The sequence below is a fragment of the Chiloscyllium plagiosum genome, unplaced genomic scaffold (assembly GCF_037043375.1).
Source record: "Chiloscyllium plagiosum isolate Xiang-an unplaced genomic scaffold, Cpla_swu_hap1 HiC_scaffold_5, whole genome shotgun sequence".
NCBI lineage: Eukaryota > Metazoa > Chordata > Chondrichthyes > Orectolobiformes > Hemiscylliidae > Chiloscyllium > Chiloscyllium plagiosum.
Window position 1 is genome coordinate 114143847 of NW_028270143.1, and position 26246 is coordinate 114170092.

The 26246-nt window shown below is 43.7% G+C and overlaps 1 protein-coding gene across 2 annotated transcripts in view; it reads right to left on the bottom strand.

Moving 5' to 3' along the window:
• The window catches only part of dpp6a (dipeptidyl-peptidase 6a), a 1528415-nt gene that overhangs the window by 1257860 nt on the left and 244309 nt on the right, over positions 1–26246 (bottom strand). Inside the window, exon 1 of one of the 2 annotated variants that reach the window (XM_043690729.2) lies at positions 18505–18700. The exons of the other annotated variant lie outside the window; for it this stretch is intronic. Within the exon in view, the coding sequence (XP_043546664.2) occupies positions 18505–18549 (45 nt within the window). The 5' untranslated portion in view covers positions 18550–18700. Of the gene's footprint in view, positions 1–18504; positions 18701–26246 lie in introns of those variants that run through there. 2 annotated transcript variants of the gene reach the window in all.

Genomic DNA, 26246 nt, shown 5'->3' on the forward strand with positions numbered 1-26246 from the left:
TGGCTGACCAATATAAACAGGGGAATCATTCCAAGGACTGGCTCTGAGCTGGCTGGTCAGAGCCCATGTACTGTGCACATAAAAATAAAGGAGGAGAAAGTGAGGTCTGCAAATGCTGGAGATCAGAGTCAAAGGACTGTGAGATAAATGGGAGGAGGGGGGCGAGGGAGTGGGATAGGTAGATGGAGGTGGGGGGTCAGAGTGGAGGGTGGAGCAGTTAGGTGAGAAAGAAGATGAACAGGTAGAACAGTTCAAGAGTTGGAGAGTGGGCCGAGTTCAAGAGTGGTGTTGAGTTGGAGGGTTGGATTTGGGATAAGGGCTGAAAATGTGTTGCTGGAAAAGTGCAGCAAGTCAGGCAGCATCCAAGGAACCGGAGAATCGACGTTTCGGGCATAAGCCCTTCTTCAGGAATGAATCAGGAATTTGGATTTGGGATAAGGTCAGGGGAGGGAAAATTAGGAAACTGGCAAAATCTACATTGATTCCGTGTGGCTGGAGGGTCCCAAGGCAGAAGATGAGATGTCCTTCCTCCAGACATTGGGTGGCTCAGATTTGGCAGTGGAGGAGGCCCAGTGCTTGCATGCCTGGGGCAGCATGGTGGCTCAGTGGTTAGCACTGCTGCCTCACAGCACTCGGGACCCAGGTTCGATTCCAGCCTTGGGCGACTGTCTGTGTGGAGTTTGCACATTCTCCCCATGTCTGTGTGGGCTTCCTTTGGGTGCTCTGGTTTCCTCCCACAGTCCAAAGATGTGCAGGTTAGGTGAATTGGCTGTGCTAAATTGCCCATCGTGTTCAGAAATGTATAGGTTAGGTGCATTAGTCAGGGTAAGTATCAGATTCGGGGAATGGTCTGGGTGGGTTACTCTTCAGAGTGTCAGTGTGGACTTGTTGGGCTGAAGGGCCTGTTTCCACACTGTAGGGATTCCATTCCATGTCCTTGGCGAAGGGGGAATTGAAATGATTGGCCACAGGGCAGTAAGGTTGTGTAGTGCGCGTGTCCTGCAGATGTTCTTTGAAACATTCTGCAAGTTGGCGTTCTGTCTCCCTAATGTAGACAAGACCACATCGAGAGCAACGGACACAGTAGATGAGGAATTTGGATATGCAGAAAAATCTGCCATATGTGGAGGGATCCTTTGGGGCCTGGGATGGAGGTGAGGGGGTTTTACACGGCTTGCAACTTGATGACGGGAAACCAGCCTCTATGCAGATATTTCAGAAACAAACACAAAGAACGCTGGAGAAACTCAGCAGAAACTCAGAATCTGTGGAGAGAGAAACAGAGTTAATGTTTCAAGTCCAGTCTGACTCATGTTCAGAATATGAGCAGTTGTCTGGTCAATACAAAAACATTGGAAATGTTCTGAAAAGCATTTGGAAAGTCATTCTTGGCTCTAATTATGACAGCTACTCATGCACCCTGCAAGATTACAGGCGGAGACACTTGAGAACAGATTTGATCAACTCTCCCATTCTTTTGAGAGATACTGTGGATTGCCAAATTTCAAGACTTGTAACCCACAAGCTTTGTGCCCACCAGCTATGAAACTCAAATCAACTAACTGAGCTCACATAAAGTTAAAAATCACACAACACTAGGTCATAGTCCAACAGGTTTATTTGGAAACACTAGCTTTCGGAGCGTTGCTCCTTCAACAGGTGGTTGACCTGATGAAGGAGCAGCGCTCTGAAAGCTAGTGCTTCCAAATAAACCTGTTAGACTATAACCTGGTGTTGTGTGGTTTTTTAACTTTGTCCAACTCAGAACAATACCGTCACCTCCAAATCCTGAGCTAATATACACAACAAGAAGATCGGGGAAGGCACAGAGGTGTCACTGGAGCAATATTTGAAAGACCCAAATTAATACTGTACAGACTGTTGCTTAAATCTGCTGTCTTTACCTAGCCTGGCCTACGTGTGACTCTAAATTCAAAGTGATGTGGCTAATTCTCAACTGCTTTCCAAAATGGACCGAATAAGCCACTCAGTTCAAGGAGAAATTAAGGATGGGCAATACATGATGAGTAAGCTAACAATGCCCACATCTCATTAACAAATATAAAAAAAAGTCAAATGCGACATGTCATCTATGTTATGAATAAACTCTAACTACTTTGACAGTGAAACTTGAAAACCTGAAGACCCAAGTTCAGTGCTTCCTGAACATTTTTCCATATGACCCCATTTTGTGGTTTGCAGATTGTTGTGGTCCCTTGGTAAGCATTGGGTGGCAGACAGAGAGAGAGAAAGGTGTCAATGACAGTGAGTGAGGAGGGGTTTGGGTGATTGCTGCCTCAGCTTCTGTCACAGGATGAGGGCATTGCTAGCTAGACAGCATTTCTTGCCAATCCCTAATTGCCCAGAGGGCAGTTCAGGGTCAACCGCATTGCTTGGGTCTGGAATCACATGCAGGCCAGATCAGGTAAGGATAGCAGATTTCCTTCCCTAAATGACATTAGTGAACCAGATGGGTTTTTCCAACAATTGGCAATGGATTTATAGTAGTCATTAGACCCTGATTTCCAGATATTTCTTGAATTCAAATTCAAATTCCACCATCTGCCTTGGTGGGATTTGAACCGGTGTCCCCAGAACATTACCAGGGTCTTTGGATTAACAGTCTAGTGATAATACCACTAGGCCATTGCCTCCCTTCCTGTCACCTCATGATGCCCTGAAGTTTCAACATACAGCCCCATTTGGGATCCTACACCCTGCTTTGTTCTACTGGTCAGCATTTCGTCCCACTGTGTCTTCTTTTGTAATTTCTTGGAAACATTATTTGTAAAGATTGCCTGAAGTCAGCCCTTACCCGCAAGGGAAGTTGACTTCTAAATGAATAAACTTTTACATTGAAATCGATGTCCCTTCATTGATTCTCCACCTCCAGGCGATAATTTTGCTTTACCTGGCTGCTCTTTGTAGGATTTGCCTCTCTCGCCAGCTTTCAAAAGTATTCTAACATTCCCCCTGTGTGGTTCCCCTACTGTTCATTCTGTTCTCCCATCCTCCTCACTGTGGAAGCAGCTTCCTTTTCTCTTCTGTTTCATTTTCAAACTCTTTCCTGCACTCCCTGCTCACTGTCAGGTATGTGCTATCATTCCAATGGGGCTGCCTGGTAGACGGGGAATGTGGGATGTGTGAATTAACACCAGCTAGCCTCCTTTGTGGCGCTGGGAATAATTACTGATCAACAGCAACATTCACATTAGTTCAAAGTGACTCCTGTAGGCAGTGACAGAAATGCTGCAAGACAGCTTCAAAAATCCTATTCAGAACTCTCCCACAATACAGTGGGCTGCATGAGCCTAAAGGACTTCCTGCATATCATCTTTTCTTTCATAGGGTTTCCAAACCGATAATGGGATGATGGGATAATCACCTATCGAGGTACTCTTCTTTCCTGGCTGACTATTACCAATCCCTTTGTCTGTCTTACCCTTTTTCTCTGACTGCCAGGACTCCATCTCCACGCACGTGCTCACTTCTTTTCCTCCTGCACACCCCACCATCAGCACAAATCCGACATTTTCCAAGCTGCTTCGAGTTCTGAAGGTTATTAGAGCCGAAACGTTAACTCTGTTTTCTCTCCACAGTTGCTGCCAGACCTGCAAAACTTCTCCAGCAATTTCTGTTTTTGCTTGCTTCAGATCTCCAGCATCAGCAGTCTTTATTATATTTTAATAATCAAGGACCTCAGCTTAATAGTCTAGAAAATATGGTTCAAATCTCACCATGGTAGGTGGTGAGGTTTGAATTCAATGAACATAACGTCATAGTCATAGAGTCATAGAGATGTACAGCATAGAGACAGACCCTTCGGTCCAACCCGTCCATGCTGACCAGATATCTCAACCCAATCTAGTCCCTCCTGCTAGCACCCAGCCCATATCCCTCCAAACCCCTCCTATTCATATATCCATTCAAATGCCTCTTAAATGTTGAAATTGTACACCTTTTCACCCTTTGTAAATTTAATCTTCAATTATCGGCAGTTTTAAAGAAAAAGAAATATTAAATTAAAATTTGCTTTCTGGAACAGACAGTACTTGTCACTGTGCACATTCGTTCTCCCATATTTGCTATTTACGAAAATCACTTGTTTATGAGTTTTCGAGGAGCACCCCATCTGAAAAAGGCGGTACTTTACTGGATAAGGGGTTCTGTTTCAGGTTGGCAACCTGCAAGCAGCGGGTTTTCACTGAGATGCAACTGTTTACAATATATTAATGTTTGGAGGAAGGAAACAAATGCACTGTAGCCAAATAGGCAGAAAGGCAGGTTGCGAGAAGGATACAAATTGTTTACAAAGAGGTATTGCTAAGTTAAGTAAATGGGCAAAAAGTAGGCAAATGGAATATAATGTGAGAAAATGTGAAGCTGTTCACTTTGGAAGGGAGAACAAAAGAATGGAGTCTTACCTAAATTAAGAAAAACTGCAGAAAACTGCCGCACAAAGGGACTCAAGCATACTAGTGCACGAAACACAGAAAGCTAGCAGACAGGTACAGCAGGTGATCAGGAAGGATAATGGTTTGTTGGTCCTTTTTTCAAGCAAGATGGAGTTTAAGAGTAGGGAAATCTTACTGCCATTGTAAAAGGTGTTGGTGCCATCACCCGGCCCATATCCCTCCAAACTCTTCCTATTCATGTACCCATCCAAATGCCTCTTAAATGTTGCAATTGTACCAGCCTCCACCACTTCCTCTGGCAGCTCATTCCATACATGTACCACCCTCTGTGTGAAAAGGTTGCACCATAGGTCTCTTTTATATCTTTCCCCTCTCACCCTAAACCTATGCCCTCGAGCTCTGGACTCCCCGACCCCAGAGGGAAAAGACTTTGCCTCCTTACCCTATCCATGCCCCTCATAATTTTGTAAACCTCTGTAAAGTCACCCCTCAGCCTTCGCATAGAGTCATACAGCACAGAAACAGACTCTTTGGTCCAATCAGTCCATGCTGACAATAATCCCAACCTAATCCTACTTGCCTGCATTTGGCCCATATCCTTTCAAACCTTTCTTACTCATGTACTTATCCAAACATCTTTTAAATGTTGTAACTGTACCCACATCCACCACATCCTCAGGAAGTTCATTCCACACACAAACCATTCCCTGTATAAAAAAATTGCCACTCATGTCCTTTTTAAATCTTTCTCTTCTTGCTTTAAACATATGCCCTCTGGAATTGAAATACCCCACCGTAGGGAAAAGACACCTGTCATTCATCTTATCTATACCTCTCATGATTTTAAAAACGTCTATCACGTCAGCCCTCATCCTCCTACGCTCCAGTGAGAAAAGTCCCAGCCTATCCAGCCCCATCCTATAACCAAACCTTCCATTCCCGGCAACAACTTGGTCAATCTTTTCTGAACGCTCTCCAGTTTGATAATATCCTTCCTGTGACAGGGAGACCAGAACTGGACATAGTAATCCAAAAGAGGCCTCACCAACATCCTGTACAACCCCAAATGTTAGTCTAATGGTGACCATTGTTGATTGTCTGTAAAAACCCATTTGGTTCACTAATGTCTTTGGGGAAGGAAATCTACTGTCCTTGTCTGGTCTGGTCTGATCTATAGGTGACTCCAGACCAACAGAAACATGGCTGATTCTGAACTGCCCTCTGGGCAATAACTGCTAGTCTGGCCAGCAATACCTATATCCCTCATACAGTATCTTTTTGAAAATTAAACTTATCATTGGTCGAACAGCAGGGAAAACATGACTTCCAGATTGTGCTTTTTCTTTACTGTCATTTAAACTCCTCTCCCTGTTGAGAGACCATAGGAGTCTGTCTTATTTCTGAGAGCCCCATAGAGCTGAAGATCAAGTCCCTTTTGTTACAATCTGGCAGCGAGAGCACCCACACAGTGGCATCTTCTCCTTTAGATGATTTCATAAATAGAGTCTTTTGATTGGCCTCTCAACCAGCAGAGAAACTTCCTTTAATCAACAGTCAGAGCCAAATCATCAAATTCCCAACTGGGCAATCCTATTATTGTTGAGGGGAGAATAGATGGGAGGGGTAGGATCTTTGTAGTGCTGTGCTACTGTCCCTATCTCTGAGCCAGAAGGTCTGGGTTCAATCCCCACCTGACAAAAACAAACCAAAGAACTGCAAATGCTGGTAATCTGAAACAAGGGCACAAACTGCTGGAGAAACTCAACAGGTCTAGCAGTATCTGTGGAGAGGGAAAGCAGAGTTAACGTTTCTGGTCCAGTGACCATTTCTTCAGGAGGATCACTGGATCCAAAATGTTAACTCTACTTTCGCCCCACAGACCTGCTGACCTTCTCCAGAAATTCCTGTTTTTGTTCCAATCCTCACCAGCTCCAGATGTGTCATAACAGGCTGATTTAAAATATCCGTACAGGATGGTTTAATTCTGTGTTTGAACATGCACTGGTAGGAAGGAAAAAGACTGGTATTTTGGAATATAAGCTTAAGTAAGATGTTTGACATTTTAAAACATCCTAATTGTTCAAACTTAATTGTCCCCAAACATCCTTCCTACAATTGATGAAATGTATTCGACTTTGATCTTTTACTATAAATTCTGTGTCCCATGTATCCTGCCACACCAGCTACCTGACGACAGGGTAGTGCTCCGAAATCTTGGATTTTCAAATACACTTTTAGCTCTAACCTGGTGTCGAGTGATTTTTGACTTTGTCCACCCCAGTCCAACACTGGCACCTCCATTTCATATAATAGAAGAACCAAGATAGAATGGTCACAACAAACAGTCAGCCTATCATCTCAGATAAACTCATCGAAACCACACCCCCAACCTTTCCCCCCAATGCTGCAAATGTTCTCTTATCCATCCAATTTCCAGTGAATACCTTGACTGAATCTACCTCTCCAACATTCTCAGGCTCAAACAAAAGATTGTCTTCACGTTGCCAGTGCATTTTATTGGCAAACAATTTAGATCTGATTTGTGCTCCTCCCACCAATGGGAACACAGTTCTTCCCCCTCTGGTCTGTCCAGAGCACTCGCGAATTTGATCACTTCGATCACTCCTCCCAATCTTCTCTTCAGCCCAGCATCTCCAATTCACATAAAAATCTGAAGTTTCTCTTCACTGAGAACATCCCGTCAACTCTTGCTTGCAGTTTCTCAAATGCCTTCGTCCCTGTCCCGAAATGTATTATACTCCAGTCTGAAATCACATGACACCAGGTTATAATCCATCAGGTTTATTCAAAACCACAAGCTTTCAGAGCGCAGTCCCTTCCTCACACCTGATAAAGGAGCAGCGCTCCGAAAGCTTGTGATTTTAAATAAACCTGTCAGACTATAACCTGATGTCGTGTGACTTCAGACTTTATCTATCCCAGTCCAACACTGGCACTTCCACATAATGCTACACTCCAGATGTGGTCACACTAGCCTTTTTGGAAAGGCCGAACCTAAATTTCTTCCTTTTGTGTACTACGGCTCCACTCATAAAAGTTCAATATCCCAAATGTTTTATGAACTACTTTGGAAAGATGTACGGTTACTTCTCTGATTTGTGCACGTGTACCCCCAGCTCCCTCCACCTGCACCCTCTCCTCTGGAATTAAATCCTTCTAATTTAGATCATCGTTCCACAGTCTTACTCCCAAAATTAATAACTTCAGATATCTCTGTCTTGAAACGCATAAAAGTGGATAAATCCTCAGGACCTGATCAGGTGTATTTAGATAAATGCGAGGTGCTGCATTTTGAAAATGTTCAACTTGGGGCTCAGTTACCAGCGGTGCGCCGCAGGGATCAGTTTTGGGGCCACTGTTGTTTGTCATTTTTATAAATGATCTAGATGTGGGCGTTGAAGGATGGGTTAGTAAATTTGCAGATGACACTAAGGTAGGCAGAGTTGTGGATAGTGCCAAAAGATGTTGCAGGTTACAGAGGGATCTGAATGGAGAAGTGGCAAATGGAATTTAATGCGGGAAAAATGTGAGGTAATTCATTTCGGAAGAAATAACAGGAATGCAGAGTACTGGGCTAATGGTAAAATTCTTGGCAGTGTAGATGAACAGAGGGATCTCGGTGTCCAGGTGCATAAATCCCTGAAAGTTGCCACCCGGATTGATAAGGTTGTTAAGAAGGCAGATGGTGTGTTGGCGTTTATTGGTAGAGGGATTGGGCTCCAGAGCTTCAGCTGTACAAGACACTGGTGCAGCCGCACCTAGAGTATTGCATACAGTTCTGGTCACAGCATTATCGTAAGGATGTGGAAACTTTGGAAAGGGCTCAGAGGAGATTTGTTAGGATGTCGCCTGGTATGGAAGGAAAGTCTTACGAGGAAAGGCTGAGGGAACTATTTTCGTTGGAGAGAAAAAGATTGAGAGGTGACTTAATGGAGACGTATAAGATAATCAAAGGGTTAGATAGGGTGCACAGTGAGAGCATTTTTCCTTGGATGATGAAGGCTAACACAAGGAGACATAGCTTTAAATTGAGGGGTAATAGATTAGGACAGATATCGGGTAGTTTCTTTACTCAGAATAGTAGGGGCGTGGAATGGCCTGCCTGCAACAGTAGTGGACTCGCTGACTTTGAGGGCATTTAAATGGGCATTGGACATATAGATAAGAATGGAATGGTATAGGTTAGATGGGCATCAGAGTAATTTCACGGGTCAGTGCAACATCGAGGGCTGAAGAGCCTATACTGCGCTGTAACGTTCCACGTTCCATGTTGGAGGATTTGAGCTGTAGGGAGAGGTTGAATAGGCTGGTGTTGTTTTCCCTGGAGCATTGGAGGCCAAGTGTTGACCTTATAAAGGCTTATAAAATCATGAGGGGCATGGATAGGATAAATAGAGAAAAGCTTTTCCCTGGGTTGGGGGAATCCAGAACTAGAGGGCATAGGGGAAAGATATAAAAGTGACCTAAGGGGCAACTTTTTTACACAGAGGGTGGTACGTGTATGGAATGAACTGCCAGAGGAAGTGGTGGAGACTGGTACAATTGCAATATTTAAAAGACATCTGGATGGATATATGAATAGGAAAGGTTTGGAGGGATATGGGCATGTGGGACTAGTTTAGATTGGGATATCTGGTCGGCAAGGACGGGTTGGCTTGAAGGGTCTGTTTCTGTGCTGTACATCTCTATGACTTGATGAGGTGTACCCAAGACCTCTGTGGAAGCTAGGGAAGTGATTGCTGGGCTTCTTGCTGAGATATTTGTAACATCGATAGTCACAGGTGAGGTGCCGGAAGACTGAAGGTTGTCTAACGTGGTACCACTATTTAAGACAGGTGGTAAAGACAAGCCAGGGAATTATAGATCGGTGAGCCTGACATCGTTGGAGGGCAAGTTGGTGGATGGAATCCTGAGGGACAGGATGTACATGTATTTGGAAAGGCAAGGTTTGATAGGGATAGTCAGCATGGCTTTGTGGGTGGGAAATCATGTCTCACAAACTTGATTGAGTTTTTTGAAGAAATAACAAAGAGGATTGATGAGGGCAGAGCAGTGGACGTGATCTTTATGGACTGCAGTAAGGCGTTCGACAAGGTTCCCCATGGGAGACTGGTTAGCAAGGTTAGATCTCATGGATTAAAGGGAGAACTGGCCATTTGGATACAGAACTAGCTCAAAGGTGGAAGACAGAGGGTCGTGTTGGAGGGTTGTTTTTCAGACTGGAAGCCTATGAACAGTGGAGTGCTACAAGGATTAGTATTGGGTCCACTACTTTCATTTATATAAATGATTTGGATGTGAGCTTAAGATTTATAGTTAGTAAGTTTGCTGATGACACCAAAATTGGAGGTGCAGTAGACAGCGAAGAAGGTAACTTCACATTACAACGGGATCTTGATCAGATGGGCCAATGGGCTGAGAAGTGGCAGATGGAGTTTAATTTAGATAAAAATGAGGTGCTGCATTTTGGGAAAGCAAATTTTAGCAGGACTTATACACTTAATGGTAAAGTCCTAGGGAGTGTTGCTGAACAAAGAGACCTTGGAGTGCAGGTTCATAGCTCCTTGAAAGTGGAGTCACAGTTAGGCAGGATAGTGAAGAAGGTGTTTGGTATGCTTTCCTTTACTTGTCAGAGTATTGAGCATAGCAGTTGGGAGGCTGTACAGGACCATTGGTTAGGCCCCTGTTAGAATATTGCGTGCAATTCTGGTCTCCTTCCCATCAGAAAGATGTTATGAAACTTGAAAGGGTTCAGACAAGATTTACAAGGATGTTGCCAGGTTTGGAGAGTTGGAGCTAAAGGGAGAGGCTGAACAGGCTGGGGCTGTTTTCCCTGGAGCGTCGAAGGCTGAAGGGTGACCTTATAGAGGTTTATAAAATCATGAGGGGTATGGATTGGATAAAAAGACAAAGTCTCCTCCCTGGGGTGGGGGAGTCCAGAACTAGAGGGCATAGGTTTAAAGTGAGAGAGGAAAGATATAAAAGAGAACAAAGGGGCAACTTTTGCATGCAGAGGGTGGTGCATGTATGGAATGAGCTGCCAGAGGAAGTGGTGGAGGCTGGTACTATTGCAGCATTTAAAAGGCATCTGGATGGGTATATGAATAGAAGGGATTTAGAGGCATATGGGTCAAGTGCTGGCAAATGGGACTAGGTTGGGCTTTTGCCAGAAATGTCGATTTTCCTGCTCCTCGGATGCTGCCTGACCTGCTGTGCTTTACCAGCATCACTCTAATCTAGCTTAGAATATCTGGTCGGCATGGATGTTAGACCAAAGGGTCTGTTTCATGCTGTTTCCACCTCTATGATTCTGCATTCAATTTAATCTGCATGTTTCTGCCTATTCAGTGAGCCTGTCTGCACCCTCTTGAAGTTTATTACTATGCTGCTCATTTCACCATGTGGTCATCGAGTCATAGAGATCAAAAGCCGTGAAAAAGACTCTTCATCTGTGCTGGTCAAAACCAATCACCTAACTATTCTGATCTCATTTTTCCAGCACCTGGCTCATAGCCCTCTATGCTTTGATATTGCAATTGAACATCTGAATACTCCTTAAAGATTAGGTGGGTTTCTGTCTTACCACCTTTACAGGCAGTGAGCTCCTGACTCCCACAAGCCTCTGGGTGAAAAAGCTTTTCCTCACATCTCCTCTAAATGTTCTGCCTCTAAACATTCTTCCCCCTGGTCATTCATCCCTCCTTCAGGGGTAAGCTTTCTTCTTGTCTCCCCTGTCTCTTCACCACAAAATATTTCTATCTCAGTTATATAGTCCAAGCTCTACATCAGCTGTAAGCTTTGAATATTAGACTATCAAATTTAGAGTACTTGCCTCAATTACTCCACATGGCGATGAGGTCCACATTCACATCACTCTCCAGGTACCACTCTTGGGATGGCAACTGCTCTGCCCAGGACCGTAAGAAACTACAGAGAGTTGTGAACACAGTCCAGTCCATCACACAAGCCAACCTTCCATCCACTGACTCCACCTACACTCAGAAAGGCAGCCAACATCATCAAAGGCACCTCCTACCCTGGTCATAATCTCTTCCAAACTTTTCCATCAGACAAAAAATACAAACGATTGAACACATGTACCAACAGGTTCAAGAACAGGTTCTTTTCCGCTACTATTCAACTTTTAAATGGACCTCTGAAATTTCAAATTTCATGTTGATCTTAGTTTTCATGCACTTCTCTGAAGCCATAACTCTGTATTCCCCGCTCTGATCAATCACCCAAAAATCTTTGTATGGCATGATCCGCCTGTTCTGCATGCAAAACAAAACTTTTCTCTGTATCTAGGTACATGTGACAATAATAAATCAAATCAAATCAAATCAAATCAGGTAAAGACGTTTCTTCTGAGTTTCCTCATTTGACGTCTCTTCGAATCTTATCAGCCAGTGAATTTCACAGCATGTTCCTACTTTTATATCATCGACTCAGCTTTTGTTGGCCATCCAGTTACACGGCACCTTATCAAGTCTGTGTGCATTAAATCAACCCCATACCCTCATCAAAATTGACACACATCATCAAAACTTAAGCAAATTGCTGAAAAACAGTTTGACTGTAACAAATTGCAGTTATTCCAAAGTTGCCCAAGTATCTATTCATTTTGTTTGAACTTTCATATCTAAAAGCTGACAAACCAGTAAGATTAAACAAACAAAGTTCTCAGGAAGGGTCATTCGACCCAAAACATAAACTCTGATTTCTTCTGCTGAGCTTCTCCAACAATTTCTGTTTTTGCTTCTGATTTCCAGCATCGCTGGTTCTTTCTGTTTTTAGATTAAACAAACTGACTGTCAGTTTCGGGGTTTATCTTTAACACCATCTTTTGAACAATGGTAAAACTTTTGTAATATTAATGGGGAGTCGATGGCTGAGAGGCATTATTAATCTGGAGACCCGGCGAATGCTTTGGGCACTGGGTTTGAATTCCATCTTGACATTTAGGGGAATTTGAATGCTATAAAATTAAACATCTAATGATGACCATGAAGCTATGTCAATTGTTAAGAAAATCCAATCTCATTTACTAATGTCCTTGAGGGAAGGAAACTGCCATCCTTACCTGGTCTGAGACAAAAAAAAACTGCAGATGCTGGAATCCAAAGTAGTCAGGCAGGTGGCTGGAAGAACACAGCAAGCCAGGCAGCATCAGGAGGGACAGGCAGGAGGCTGGAAGAACACAGCAAGCCAGGCAGCATCAGGAGGGACAGGCAGGAGGCTGGAAGAACACAGCAAGCCAGGCAGCATCAGGAGGGACAGGCAGGAGGCTAGAAGAACACAGCAAGCCAGGCATCATCAGGAGGGACAGGCAGGAGGCTGGAAGAACACAGCAAGCCAGGCAGCATCAGGAGGGACCAGGCTGGAGGCTGGAAGAACACAGCAAGCCAGGCAGCATCAGGAGGGACAGGCAGGAGGCTGGAAGAACACAGCAAGCCAGGCAGCATCAGGAGGGACAGGCAGGAGGTTGGAAGAACACAGCAAGCCAGGCAGCATCAGGAGGGACAGGCAGGAGGCTGGAAGAACACAGCAAGCCAGGCAGCATCAGGAGGGACAGGCAGGAGGCTGGAAGAACACAGCAAGCCAGGCAGCATCAGGAGGGGGAGAAGTTGATGCTTTGAGTGCAACCCTTCTTACAGTTCTGAAGAAGAATTATATCCGAAACGTTGACTTCTTCCCCTCCTGATGCTGCCTGGCTTGCTGTGTTCCTCCAGCCTCCTGCCTGTCCTTCCTGATGCTGCCTGGCTTGCTGTGTTCTTCCAGCCTCCTGCCCGTCTATTATCCTTACCTGGTTTGGCCTACATGTGACTCGAGACCCACAGCAATGTGGTTGACACTCTTATATGTTAATGTCTGACTTATATCTCAATATCTTCTGTAAGTCAAAATGGCGCAGGAGCATGGTGACATAAGATACTTTTCATTACTATATAAGTGACAATAAATAATTCAATTGAACCGCGTTCTGGGTAATTAGGGATAGGTAATGAATGCTGGCCCAGCCAGTGATGCCCACACCCTATGAATGAAGTTTTTAAAAGTTCAGCATTTCTCTGCCATCATCCCTGTATCTGAGGAGGATTATGGACAGTGGCCCCAGAGTTTATTAATTTATTTCCTTTAACGCTCTTGTGACCATTTTATCTATTATTGGCATCTTACCAACTTTAAGTGCAGCACTCTGAACCAATAGCATTTTTGAAATCAATCTTAAGCTATCCAGCATCCCAGCTACCTCCTCTTTGTGGCATCTGAGTAAGGCAGATGGAAGGTTTTGTTTTAATATTCCAGCAGTGCTCCATGCCTCCATCTTCCAATTGGCCACATTCCTCTTTCTAACACCTTTTACTTGTTACATGCCGAAAAAGAACTTTCGCAATTCCCGTTTATGTTCGTTCCCAGTCTCAGGTTGTACACATGCTCACTGGGCTGGTAGGTTCGCTCTCAGACATTTCATCACCATGGTAAAAACAATGACTGCAGATGCTGGAAACCAGATTCTGGATTAGTGGTGCTGGAAGAGCACAGCAGTTCAGGCAGCATCTGAGGAGCAGTAAAATCGACGTTTCGGGCAAAAGCCCTTCATCAGGAATAAAGGCAGTGAGCCTGAAGGGTGGAGAGATAAGCTAGAGGAGGGTGGGGGCGGGGAGAAAGTAGCATAGAGTACAATGGGTGAGTGGGGGAGGGGATGAAGGTGATAGGTCAGGGAGGAGGGTGGAGTGGATAGGTGGAAAAGGAGATAGGCAGGTAGGACAAGTCATGCGGACAGTGCTGAGCAGGAGAATCAACATTTCAAGCACAAGCTCTTCAACTGGAACATTGGGGGTGGGGTGCGGATAAGAGGGGCTGAGAAATAAACCAGAGGAGGGTGAAGCTGGGGGAAGATAATTAGGAATGCGATAGGGAGATGAAGGTGGGGGTTGATGGCGATAGGCTGGAGTGGTGGGTGGAGCGGATGGGTGGGAAGGAAGAAGGACAGGTAGCATAGATCAAGAGGACGGTGCTGAGTTGGATCTGGGATAAGTTGGGGGAAGGGAAATGGAGAAACTGGTGAAATCAACATTGATTCTGTGTGGGTTAGAGGATCCCAAGGTGGAAGATGAGGCATTCTTCCTCCAAGCATCAAGTGGCTAGGATTTGGCGGTGAAAGAGGCCCAGGACTTGCAAGTCCTTGGTGGAGTGGAAGGGAGAGTTGAAGTGTTCTGCCACAGGGCGGTGGGGTTGTGGCAACCACATGGAATCAATGCCAATTTCACCAGTTTCCTCATCTTCCCTCCCAGACCTTATCCCAGATCCAACCCTCCAACTTGGCACTGCCCTCTTGAACTGTCCTACCTGTCCATCTTCCTATCCACATATCCACTCCACCCGCCGCTCCAAAATATCACCATCAGCCCCCACCTTCATCTAACTATTGCATTCCCAGCTACCTTTCCCCCAGCTCCACCCTCCTTTGATTTATCTCTTAGCCCCTCTTGTGCACTCCCTACATTCCTGATGAAGAGGTTATGCTTGAAACGTCAACTCTCATGCTCCTCGGATGCTGCCTGACCGGCTGTGCTTTTCCACTGCCACACGTTTTGACTCTAATCTGCAGCATCTGCAGTGATCACTTTTTCGTATCTGGTCACTGTGTGCGGCTTTCCTGTAGACGCTGGTCTGCAGTTCTCATTCTACTGTGACATCCAGGAAGGGGTTCTATTATTGTTTTCTTGTTATTTCGTGGACTTTATACAGGGTAAGGTTAATGTTTATGTGCTTGTGGGTTTCTTCTAATTTGTTGTGTTTCATGATCACAAAGGTGTCATCCACATAGCGGACCCAAAGCCTGATCTGGATTGTGATTGCCAGTCTCTTTTTATATTCCCCCTTCTATTTCTCCCTCATTGTTTCTTCACTTCCCCCTCAAACCCTCTGTCATCTCAATTCTATTAACCACCTGAGCATTATTCTTTACCTTTCTCTTTTATGTGGAGTCATAGAGTTGTGAAATCATCAAGACATGAAGCACAAAACAGACCCTTCGGTCCAACCTGTCCATTCCGACTAAACTTGTCCCACTTGCCTGTCCTTGGCTCATAACCCTCCAAATATTTCTTATTCATGTACTTATCTAAATGTCTTATAAATATTGCAACTACACCCGCATCCACCACTTCCATGGAAGTTCATTCCACACATGAACCACTGTCTATGTAAAAGAAAAATGCCCCTCCTGTCTTTTTTAAACCTTTCTTCGCAAACCTTTCTTCTCTGGCCTTAAAATCTCCCACCCTGGGGGAAACATACCTGCCATTCACCTTGTCTATACCCTACTACCTATATTTCATTCTTTAATTCTTTCATTATCCAGGGAGATCTGGATTTGATTGCCCTCTTTTTCCCATTGTCAGAATGGACCTCACCTGTACCACAATTATTTCCTCTCTAAAGACACAGTTCCAATTTTGCCCGACCAGTCTTTGTTTCCAGTTCAATGGACCAGATTGGTGTCATCTCACTAAAGTTGGCTCAATCTAATTAATTACTATTTTACTGTGTATTGCTCCACAGCTAACCTAAACCTAATAATACAATGATTACTGTCTCCTAAATGTTCCCATCTAATACTTAATTCACTTGATTTACCTCATCCCCAGAACCAGATTTAGATATCCTTCATTCCTCAATGATCTGAAAACACATTTGTGTAGAAAAATCTCCTAAGCTTTCGAAATTCTTGCCCCTCTCTGTTCCTTACACTAAAACATCACCAATCTGCATTCTCATTATAGCTGTTCTATCATTCTCACACTTCTCTGTAATTCTTTGCAATTATTTTCTGCCGTATCATTCCCACCAAGTGATAAAATACTCATAACACTGGTTCTGACATCAGATGTGATTCTGCAATTGGAAAACATTTATTAAGTTATCCTGACCATGCTAAAAATTACACCAGCAACCAAAGCAAAATTATCAGTTAACCTTGCAATGTGATTTTTATTCATTGTCTATAAAGGCTACATACATTCACGGGCAGAACCCTGCCCTTTGCAGGTAAAAGGAATATATCTGTACATTGCATCTCTTTCATTGAGAAAGGCATTGTGAATCCTGCCAATCTCTGCTGCAATTCCTACTTTAAGGTCTTGGCCAGAGTCCACCTTCCTGGCCCGAGTTCAATCATATTATTAAAATTGGCAGTTCTTGCCAACTACCGTGCAATTAATCAATAACCTCTCCCCATGTTGTGTAAATTGTTGCTCATTTTCTAAGTTTGGTTTCTTCTGTCCAAGTCCTGGTCAGTACAAGATTAAAAGTTTCAACTCGGTGTCTCTATTTCGCAATGTCTGGGTCTCTAACAGCTCAATCATTGCAAATGTCAGTTTGAGACATAGTTTTGTCATGGAAGCTGATGACCGTATTTGCATTCATAGATGCACACACCCACGTCCAGAATTTGTGGAAGAAGTAACGGCAAAGTTATCAACTCGCGCGGAAAGAGTAAACTGGACGCCATTTTCTGGATGTGAAAATGAAGAGACTTCTGAGCTACTCTACTCCGGCAGAAGGTAGTGACGTTTTGCTTAATTGACTGACTGTTAAAACTGCATGGAATATGTTCCATATTTCTACTTACCCACTAGACACCCAAATTTCCAGAATAAATAAAGGTTTGTCTGTCACTATTTAAATGGATTGCTAACAGCTTGGGTAGTCTTAATTACAGTTAAACAACCACTGACACTTCAAATTACTTACTGTTGGAGATTTAGAAAAAGTACTGTAATATTTTTCTGGTTCTTTATCTTCCTCTCCATTTGCAATCCTCCTTGCTTTGCTTCCTTTATATAGATTGATAGAACAACATAGAATAGCCTTTATTGTCACATATACTCAACAAGTAATTATATGTTGTCAATTACAGCACCAACTTAGATACAGAAATACCTAGGCACAGCTTTGTTGATACTGTTAAACAGTTTATTCTTTACATGTCCTAATTCCAACTGTCTATCTCAGTAAAAATTCTTCAAATTAATGAAGGAGGTACTCTGGTTGTGCAAGGGCTTTTGGACCCTGATGCTTGCAATGAGGTCAAGGAGCTGCTACTCACTGGGCATAAATAGCACAGTGTAGGTGGGGTTAGGCGAAACACACTGACAGCAAGGCAGAAGTCTGAAGTCTAGCCACTTGAATGTCTGAAACGCATGCTGAAGAACGTACAAGGTAGACTGACTAGTATTAGGCAGTAGAGTTCATAGAGTCGTCTTGTAATGATGTAGATTTCCAAATACCATGCACATAATAATTCTGTGTTCACAAAGAATCATCAATGTTATAATAAAGATCAAGCCTAAAAGACAGCTCTTGACCTTGTCTTCTCCTGGATTAGATTGTGTTGAAACCAAACTGATACAAAGCCATACTACTACTGGCCCAGCCCATACAGGGGACAGATCTCCTATAGAGGGCGCCGGGTTAAAGGAAGGAATTTGTCACCAATCTGCGGGTAAGGAGCTCTCTCTGCATGCTCCTGAGCGGCTGGCTACATTATCCAATCCTGCCATCCTATCTTTTCTCCCGCAGGTACTTCAACTCGCTTCCCCCTAACTGCACCACCCCAAGGCGTTCACCAAGCCTCTCTCTCTCCGGGTAAGGATGATCTTTTGCACCGTTCACTAACTTCACTGAAAGATCACCCCCACCACCACTATCACCACACGTCCAAGCCCCCATCAAACCACTGGGCTTCTTGTCTCTAGTCATTGTGAAGGGAAACTACATTTCAATTCAACATCCGCATGCTCGCTTTTGTCAAGGGTTGGATTGGGATAAGTGGCATTGCCCGTCACACACACATACACACACTCCACACAGGAACACAGCAGAAGAGTCCACGAGTTTACAGAGTGGCAACTTTCACCTCCCTTCGGCGTCCCGAGAGTTCAAAGCAGTAAAAGTTGATTCCCAATTCACGCAGAGCAAGATGGTGATTTTTTGTATTTGATTTCTAAAGCACAATAACAATAGCTTCTTGGGGTACGATACGTACAGTTTTGCTTACCTGGCTGCTGGTTTGCGTGTTTACTTTCTGGTGCGTCGCTATCATCACTGGTGCAGGGAGAGAGAGGAAATCCTTTCACAAAGGAAATCCGCTGGAGTGTATCATTCCCTGAAGACAAGCCGTTCACCGAGACCCTGGCACCGTGATGTTAAGAAACGGGCTCCGGGATGGGGCACTGTCACAAGTATCTCGGCAGGGGTATCATTCCCACCAAACCATTTTCTTTCAGAAAGATGTATCATGGAAACGGCTCAGCTCTTTTACCGATTCCCTCCTTTCTCGGGAGGTGCTGTGTGGGCTCAATACTATAGATCTATGGCAACGAGTGCAGTTTTAAACTGCATTGGGTGGTGCTGTTCAGACAACCAGGGGGAAAAAAAATCGAAAAAGTTGGATTTTTTTTTTGCTTTTTCCTGCTTTATAATATAAGCTTTAGATACACATATATATCCAGTTCTGACAGTTCTTTCACAGCTTGACAGTGGACACCTCTTTAATCAGTTTTAGTCTGGTGCAGTCGTACATCACTGCTTTTATTTATTCCGTCTCATTCTTGTATCGTAAATTATCCAGTCTCCCAAGCTGGGCTTGGAAGCAAAATAAAGAGGTAAACATGTTAATTTGGCCAAGAAACTCAAAAAAAAAGATGAAAAATGACAAGGTATTCATATCAATCAAATTGGAGAAAGAAATACACCTCAGATCCCTCAAGTGTCTGCACCCTTCACAACTTACATTTATATAGTGCCTACACCATAGTAGCAAGTGCCAAGGTGCTCCACACCACTCAAGAATCTCAACATCATTGAAATACCAACTTAAAGTGGGCCAATTGATTGGAACCCATGCACCAACATAAATGGTCACTCTCTCCACCACCAACTGTGGCAGAAGGGTGACCCATCTATAAAATGCACAGCAGTACCTCACCAAGGCACCTCTGACAGCACTGACTAAACTCTGTCACCAAGAGCAGCAGATATATAGAGTCGTTGAGTCATAAAGATGTACAGCATGGAAACAGAACATTCGGTCCAACATGTCCATGGGGAGTGGCACGGTGGCCCAGTGGTTAGCACTGCTGCCTCACAGCATCAGGGTCCCAGGGTCAATTCCAGCCTTGGTTCACTGTCTGTGTGGAAGTTGCACATTCTCCTTGTGTCTGCGTGGGTTTCCTCCAGGTGCTCCGGTTTCCTCCTACAGTCCAAAGATGCGTAGTGAATTGGTTATGCTAAATTGCCTCTAGGGTTAGGTGCATTAGTCAAAGAGTTACTCTTCAGAGGGTCGGTGTGGACTGGTTGGGCTGAAGGGCCTGTTTCCGTACTGTAGGGAATCTAATCTAATCATGCCGACCAGATATTCCAACCCAATCTAGTCCCATCTGCCAGCACCCGGCCCATATCCCTCCAAACCCTTCCTATTCATATATCCATCCAAATGCCTTTTAAATGTTGCAATTGTACCACAAACACTTCCAATCTTCTCTCCAAAGTACACACCATCCCAAAGTAGAAACATCACCAATCCTTCACAGTCGCTGGAGCTGATAACCTTTTATTCATTCGCGGGATGTGGGTGTCACTGGCTGGGCCAGCATTTATTGCCCATCCCTAGTTGTCCTTGAGAAGGTGGTGGTGAGCTGCCTTCCTGAACCACTGCAGTTCATGTGATGGCGGTTGACCCACAACAGCCATAGGGAGGGAATTCCCGGAGCTCTCCTAAATGTTGAAACTCTCATCCTAACAGTACTGTGGACGTATCTACCTCCTCCTCCAAGTCTGCACCTTCTCAAGAGCAGTTTGAGATGGGCAATGAATGGTAGCCTAGCCAGCAATCTCATGAAAGAATACCCTGAGTGTAATCTGGCAAAAGATATTTGTTATCTATATTTAAGTATTCACTTGTGTTGCTATAGTCTTCAGGATGATGGACCAATCACTGGAAAATGGGATTAGTGTAGTCAGGTCCTTGTTGACCAGAGTGGATATGATGGGTTGAAAGGCCTCCTTTAGCGTAGCAAACATCTTTGCATGATTTTACAGAAGTTCATACCAAACAAGTAGATAATAGAATAGACAACTAAATACTTGGGGCAGCAAGGCAGGTGTTAAGGAACATTATAAAAGGAGAGAGAGAGAGAGAGAGAGAGAGCGAGAGAGACAGATGGAGGGTTTTGAGGAAGGAATGCGAAAAGAAAATCCTAGATATCTGGTGACACTACTGCCAATTATCTCAGCAGAAGTAAAACTGAAAAAGATGACAGTGATAAGAAGGGGAGAAATCATGGAAGCTTTTGCAAATGAGGGAGGGAAATTTTGCAAGTAGGTCAGAAGGATGGTGGGTCAGTGGGAGTTGGTGCAAAACAGGAAATGGAAACAGTGTTTCAGATGAGCTTATGTTTAAGGAGGATGGGTGATGTGGAGCTGTCCAACAGCACAATGGTATAAACCAGCTCATCTCTGACAAAAAAAACATGAAAGAACTGTTTCAGCTGTGAATCAGATGAAGCGGGGGTGGAGATGGTACAATGTTATGGAGGCAAAGTAAGTAATCTCCATAACAAAGAAGATAAGAAGTCGAAAACATAACTTAGGGGCAAAGATTCTAAGATTTTATTCAAGAGTACTTAATTGTCTGTGAATCACTTTGGTGCAACGTGAAAATCCGAAAGGTACTTAATGGCAAACAAACTCTGCCTTCATTTTCTTCCTTTATCATCCTCCATGCCAGTGCTCTTCGCTTGCCAGAGTCACTTTGGCAATGACTGGCAATGTCAAATGTGATGTCTTTCAGGGCTGTGTAAGAGCAGAATGCTGCCACAAACATGACTGACCACCATATAGTTTTTTTGGTAAAAGGCACCTCTTCACGTTGCCCTAGTCAGCTGAATGAACACTCTACACTTGGCATCTCTTGAAGCAGTGCTCATATAGTCAGAGTCATCGAGATGTACAGCTTGGAAACAGACCATTCGGTACAACTTGTCCATGCTGACTAGATATCCTAAATTAACCTAGTCCCATTTGCCAGCATTTGACCCATATCCCTCTGAACCTTTCCTATTCATACACCCATCCAGATGCCTTTTAATTGTACCAGCCTCCACCACTTCCTCTGGCAGCTCATTTCATACACACACCACCCTTTCTATGAACAAGTTGCCCTTTAGGTCCCTTTTAAATCTTTCTTTTCTCACTCTAAACCTACACCCTCTAGTTCTGGAAGTAAAGACCTTGTCTATTTTCCCTATCCATATCCCTCATGATTTTATAAACCTCTATAAGGTCACCCCTCAGTCTCTGATGCTCCAGGGAAAACAGCCCCAGCCTACTCAGCCTCTGCCCACAGCTCAAACCCTCCAACCCTGGCAATATCCTTGTAAATCATCCAAGTTTCACAACATTCTTCCTCTCAGAGAGAGAGAGAGAGACCAGAATTGCACGCAATTTTCCAAAAGTGATTTTATCAATGTTGTTTAACTGTACCCATTCTCCCTGTTCATAGAAATCAACCATATCTTCAGCAGTAATCTCAGTTGCGCATGACATAATAGGAGCCCAAGTACCTGTCAGTGACAAGGTCAGTATTACTACCTGTCCTTAATTCTTCTCAAGTAAGCAAAGGCAAGCTGCATTCTTAAATATTTCCAGTCTGTGTAGTGAAAACATATTTATAGTTAACTTTGCTGTAATCACTTGATAAACTTCGTTGCATACTAGGTCTATTCTCAGGCCAATTAGCATCAGATGTATTGCTGGGGGTTTGATGCATAGTATAGGCCAGATGAGGTAAGGACAATAGGTTTCTTTCCTTATTCTTGGGGTCGAGGTAATTAAGCTTCATTAGCAGTAATGGGTGATGAATATATGAATCTGACAGGGAATAATAGTAGAGTGATACTGTTATTGGATTGATAATCAAGGGACATAAACTAAAGTTCCAGACACTTAAGTTCAACTCCCATAAAGACAGGCAGGGAATTTAAATTCAGTTAGTTCGCAAACCTGGAATGAAAAACTAGTCTAAATGATGATGATAGTCCTGAGACTGAAAGCAGAGTACAGTGGATGTCGAAAAATCTGAAATAAGAACAGAAAGTGCTGGAGAACCTCACCAAGTCTGGAAAGACCCATCCAAAAATGAGTCACAGTAGACTTGAATCATTAACTGTCTCTCTCTCTCTCTCTCAGGATAGGGGCTGCAAATCCTGCTGAATTTCTCCAGCACGTTCTGTTTTTATTTATCCTTCTGAAAGCCACTGCATTGTCAAAAACATATCTGGGGTTTACTTCTTTTAGTGCAAAGAAACCTATTGTCTTTATATATAGAGAGAATAGAATCCCTACAGTGCTCTTCAGCCCAACCGGTCCACATTGACCTTCAGAAGAGTAACCCACCCAGTGCCATTCCCCTCTGACTAATGCACTGAACCTCCACATCCCTGAACACTATGGTCAATTTAGCATGGCCAAGTCGCCTAACTTGCGCATCTTTGGATTGTGGGAGGAAACCCATGCAGACACAGGGAGAATGTGCAAACTCCACACAGACAGTTGCCCAAGGCTGGATTCAAACCCAGGTCCCTGGCGCCATGAGGTAACAGTGCTAACCACTGAGCTACTGTGCCACCCTCGTCTGAGCTACACCAAACCCACAGTGATACATCTGATCTGAGGGCGGCACGGTGGCACAGTGGTTAGCACTGCTGCCTCACAGTGCCAGAGATCCGAGTTCAATTCCCGCCTCAGGCGACTCTCTGTGTGGAGTTTGCATGTTCTCCCCGTGTATGCGTGGGTTTCCTCCGCGTGCCCCGGTTTCCTCCCACAGTCCAAAAATGTGCAGGTTAAGTGAATTGGCCAAGTTAAATTGTCTGTAGTGTTAGGTGTAGGGGAATGGGTCTGGGTGGGTTGCGCTTCGGCAGGTCAGTGTGGACTTGTTGGGTCGAAGGGCCTGTTTCCACACTGTAAGTAATCTAATCTAAACTGCTCTAAGAATTGACCTAGTGTGCCACAAAATTTATCAAATCACTACAGAAAATTTAAATATGAATATTTATACTCCATAGACTGAAAATGTTCAAGAATGCACCTCACCTTTTCTTTCATTCTTAAGAATAATCAAAGATGGGCAGTAATACTGATCTGGTCACTGATGTGCACATTGCATTCCTAAAAGTCATGCCCGTTTGAGATTATTGCTTAAGGTATCAATAATGCTGGTGGAAGACTGCAGTGTAGAACACTGTCTACAGTCAGTAAAATTTGCTACTTTGTATGAATTTTCAACATAAGTTTATAACTTTTAATTGCATCGTACTGACAGCACAAAAGGATATCTGACATTACCTCAATGAGGAAAGTCTGAAAAAAATGGACAACGAGCAAAACAGGCACAGGTTGTGACGGGTGATGTAAATCTTGAGCAAATGGATAAGTTCAGGATGTTTGCAAACAAGAACATGTTTTAAAGGAAAACAAAGTTTTGGAGCTGCATTGGAAGTGTAATGACAATCACAAGTTAATGACGATGATTTTGCATCATTGTTGGTTCTTTCACCAGAATGATTCAAACACTCCATTTCCCCACTGGGGTTTTATATTGTTTCTGAAATGGGTTCTACCTCTGAATGTCTACCCAGGAGGGAGGGAAGGTGGTAAAAAAGGTGATGAAAGATGAAGAGTGTTTGAGATATGGGTGGCAGAGCTGGAAAGGTTTGTAGAGACAGGCTGCGGAAGCATTTCAAGATAAGGGTGAAAATTAAAAACGTAAGTAATTGGGATTGTGGAGACAGTACAGGTAGCAGCAAAAACCAAGTGATAGTTCAGCGTTACTTGATATGGATGAGGCTGAGTGTTATACTCGGATTACTTAAACATGGAAGTGTGGGGAGATTGTGGTGTTGTGATAATATCATTAGTCTGATGTTTTGGGCTAGTGCTTCAAAGAAATGAGTGTGAATCCTACCATGACAGATGGGGACGTGTGAATGCAATTTTTTTAAAAATCAAGGATTGAAACCTAGATTAACAGGGGTGGCACAGTGGCTCAGTGGTTAGCAAGGCTGCCTCACGGCACCTGGGATCCAGGTTCAATTCCACCCTCGGGCGACTGTGTGGAGTTTGCACATTCTCCCCGGGTTTCCACTGGGTGCACCTGTGTCCTCGCATAGTCCAAAGATGTGCAGGTAAAGTGGATTGGCCATACTAAATTGCCATAATGTCCAGGGGTGGGCAGGCTAGTTGGATCAGTCACGGGAAATGCAGGGTTACAGGGATAGGGTGGGTCTGGGTGAGATGCTCTTTGGAGGGGCAGAGTTGAGAGTAGTGGAAAGGTGCAGCAGGTCAGACAGCAGCAGAGGAGCAGGAGACCCTGGAAAGGTGCAGCAGGTCAGACAGCAGCAGAGGAGCAGGAGACCCAATATTTCGGGCATGAGCCCTTCATCAGGAATGAGGTTCTCCTGCTCCTCAGATGCTGCCTGACTAGCTGTACTTTCCCAGCACCACACTCTTTGACTGTGATCTCCAGCATCTGCAGTCCTCACTTTCTCCTCTTTGGAGGGGCAGTGTGGACTTGATAAGTCGCATGGCCTGCTTCCACACTTTAGGGATTCTATGATTCTAATGGTGACTGTGTAATTATTGTCAATTGTTATAAATACCCATCTGCTTCACAAATGCCCTCCTGCGAAGGAAATCTTCCATGTCTGGCCTACATGTGATTCCAGACCACAGCAATAAGGTTAACTCTTAACTGCCCTCTAAAGTGACCAAGCATGCCACTCAGTTCAAGGGTAATGAGGGATGGTCGACAAGTGTTGACCATGCCAGCGATACCCATATCCCATGCAAGAAAACAGAAGTTATCCATGAAAGATTCGCCACATAGTGAAAATGTGCAACTTGAGATTGAATATAAATTTGGTTGTAAGTTCTTGCCAAAAATGTGCTCGCAGAGTGGGGACAGATTGTTCTGCAAGTGCTAGTGTTTGGGCTTCTGATATTTCTTATCAGTATAAATTACCCAGATTTTGAAACCAACTGCAAGATTTACACATTGTATTAAAAAATAGGCAGGCAAGCAAAGGCTGACAGTGCAAGCTGGAGATTTGTAGGCAAAGTTCAATCATTTATGTAAATCAGGAAATAGACCCAGGATGGAATTTTACCAGTGACAATTGCAAACTGTCGTTGGCTAAATAAGTGATAGGCACAAATGAAAAAGGTTGAATGTAACATTTGCAAGGCACAACAAATTTTTGGAAAGCAGCCTGAAAATAATTTTTGTTAAAATGTCCAGCCAATGATATAAGGTAAATCAAAGAAGTTAACAAAATTCAAGCATATATAAATAAATGAATGTAAGTCAAATGAGATACAAAAAGCTGAAATGATTATGGATGCTTGAAATCAGAAACAAAAACAACAGAAATTGTTAGAAAAACTCAGCAGGTCTGGCTGCAGCTGTGGACAGAAATCAGAGTTAATATTTTGGATCAAGTGACCCTTCCTCAGAACAGGAAGAGATACAATGCATTGAGGTGACTACACTTGAGAATTGTAGACACAGATCTAGTTAGCGTGCTACAAATGGATGAAAGAAATCTGAGGCAAAAAAGAAAAAAACCTAGGAAAATGAGGATCAGAAATTCCTCAGAACAAACAACGAATGATTTGCATTGATGCTGCAGTTTTCATAAACATTGGATGTCTGTTTGTAGTCAGTCAGTGAAGTACATTTTGAAA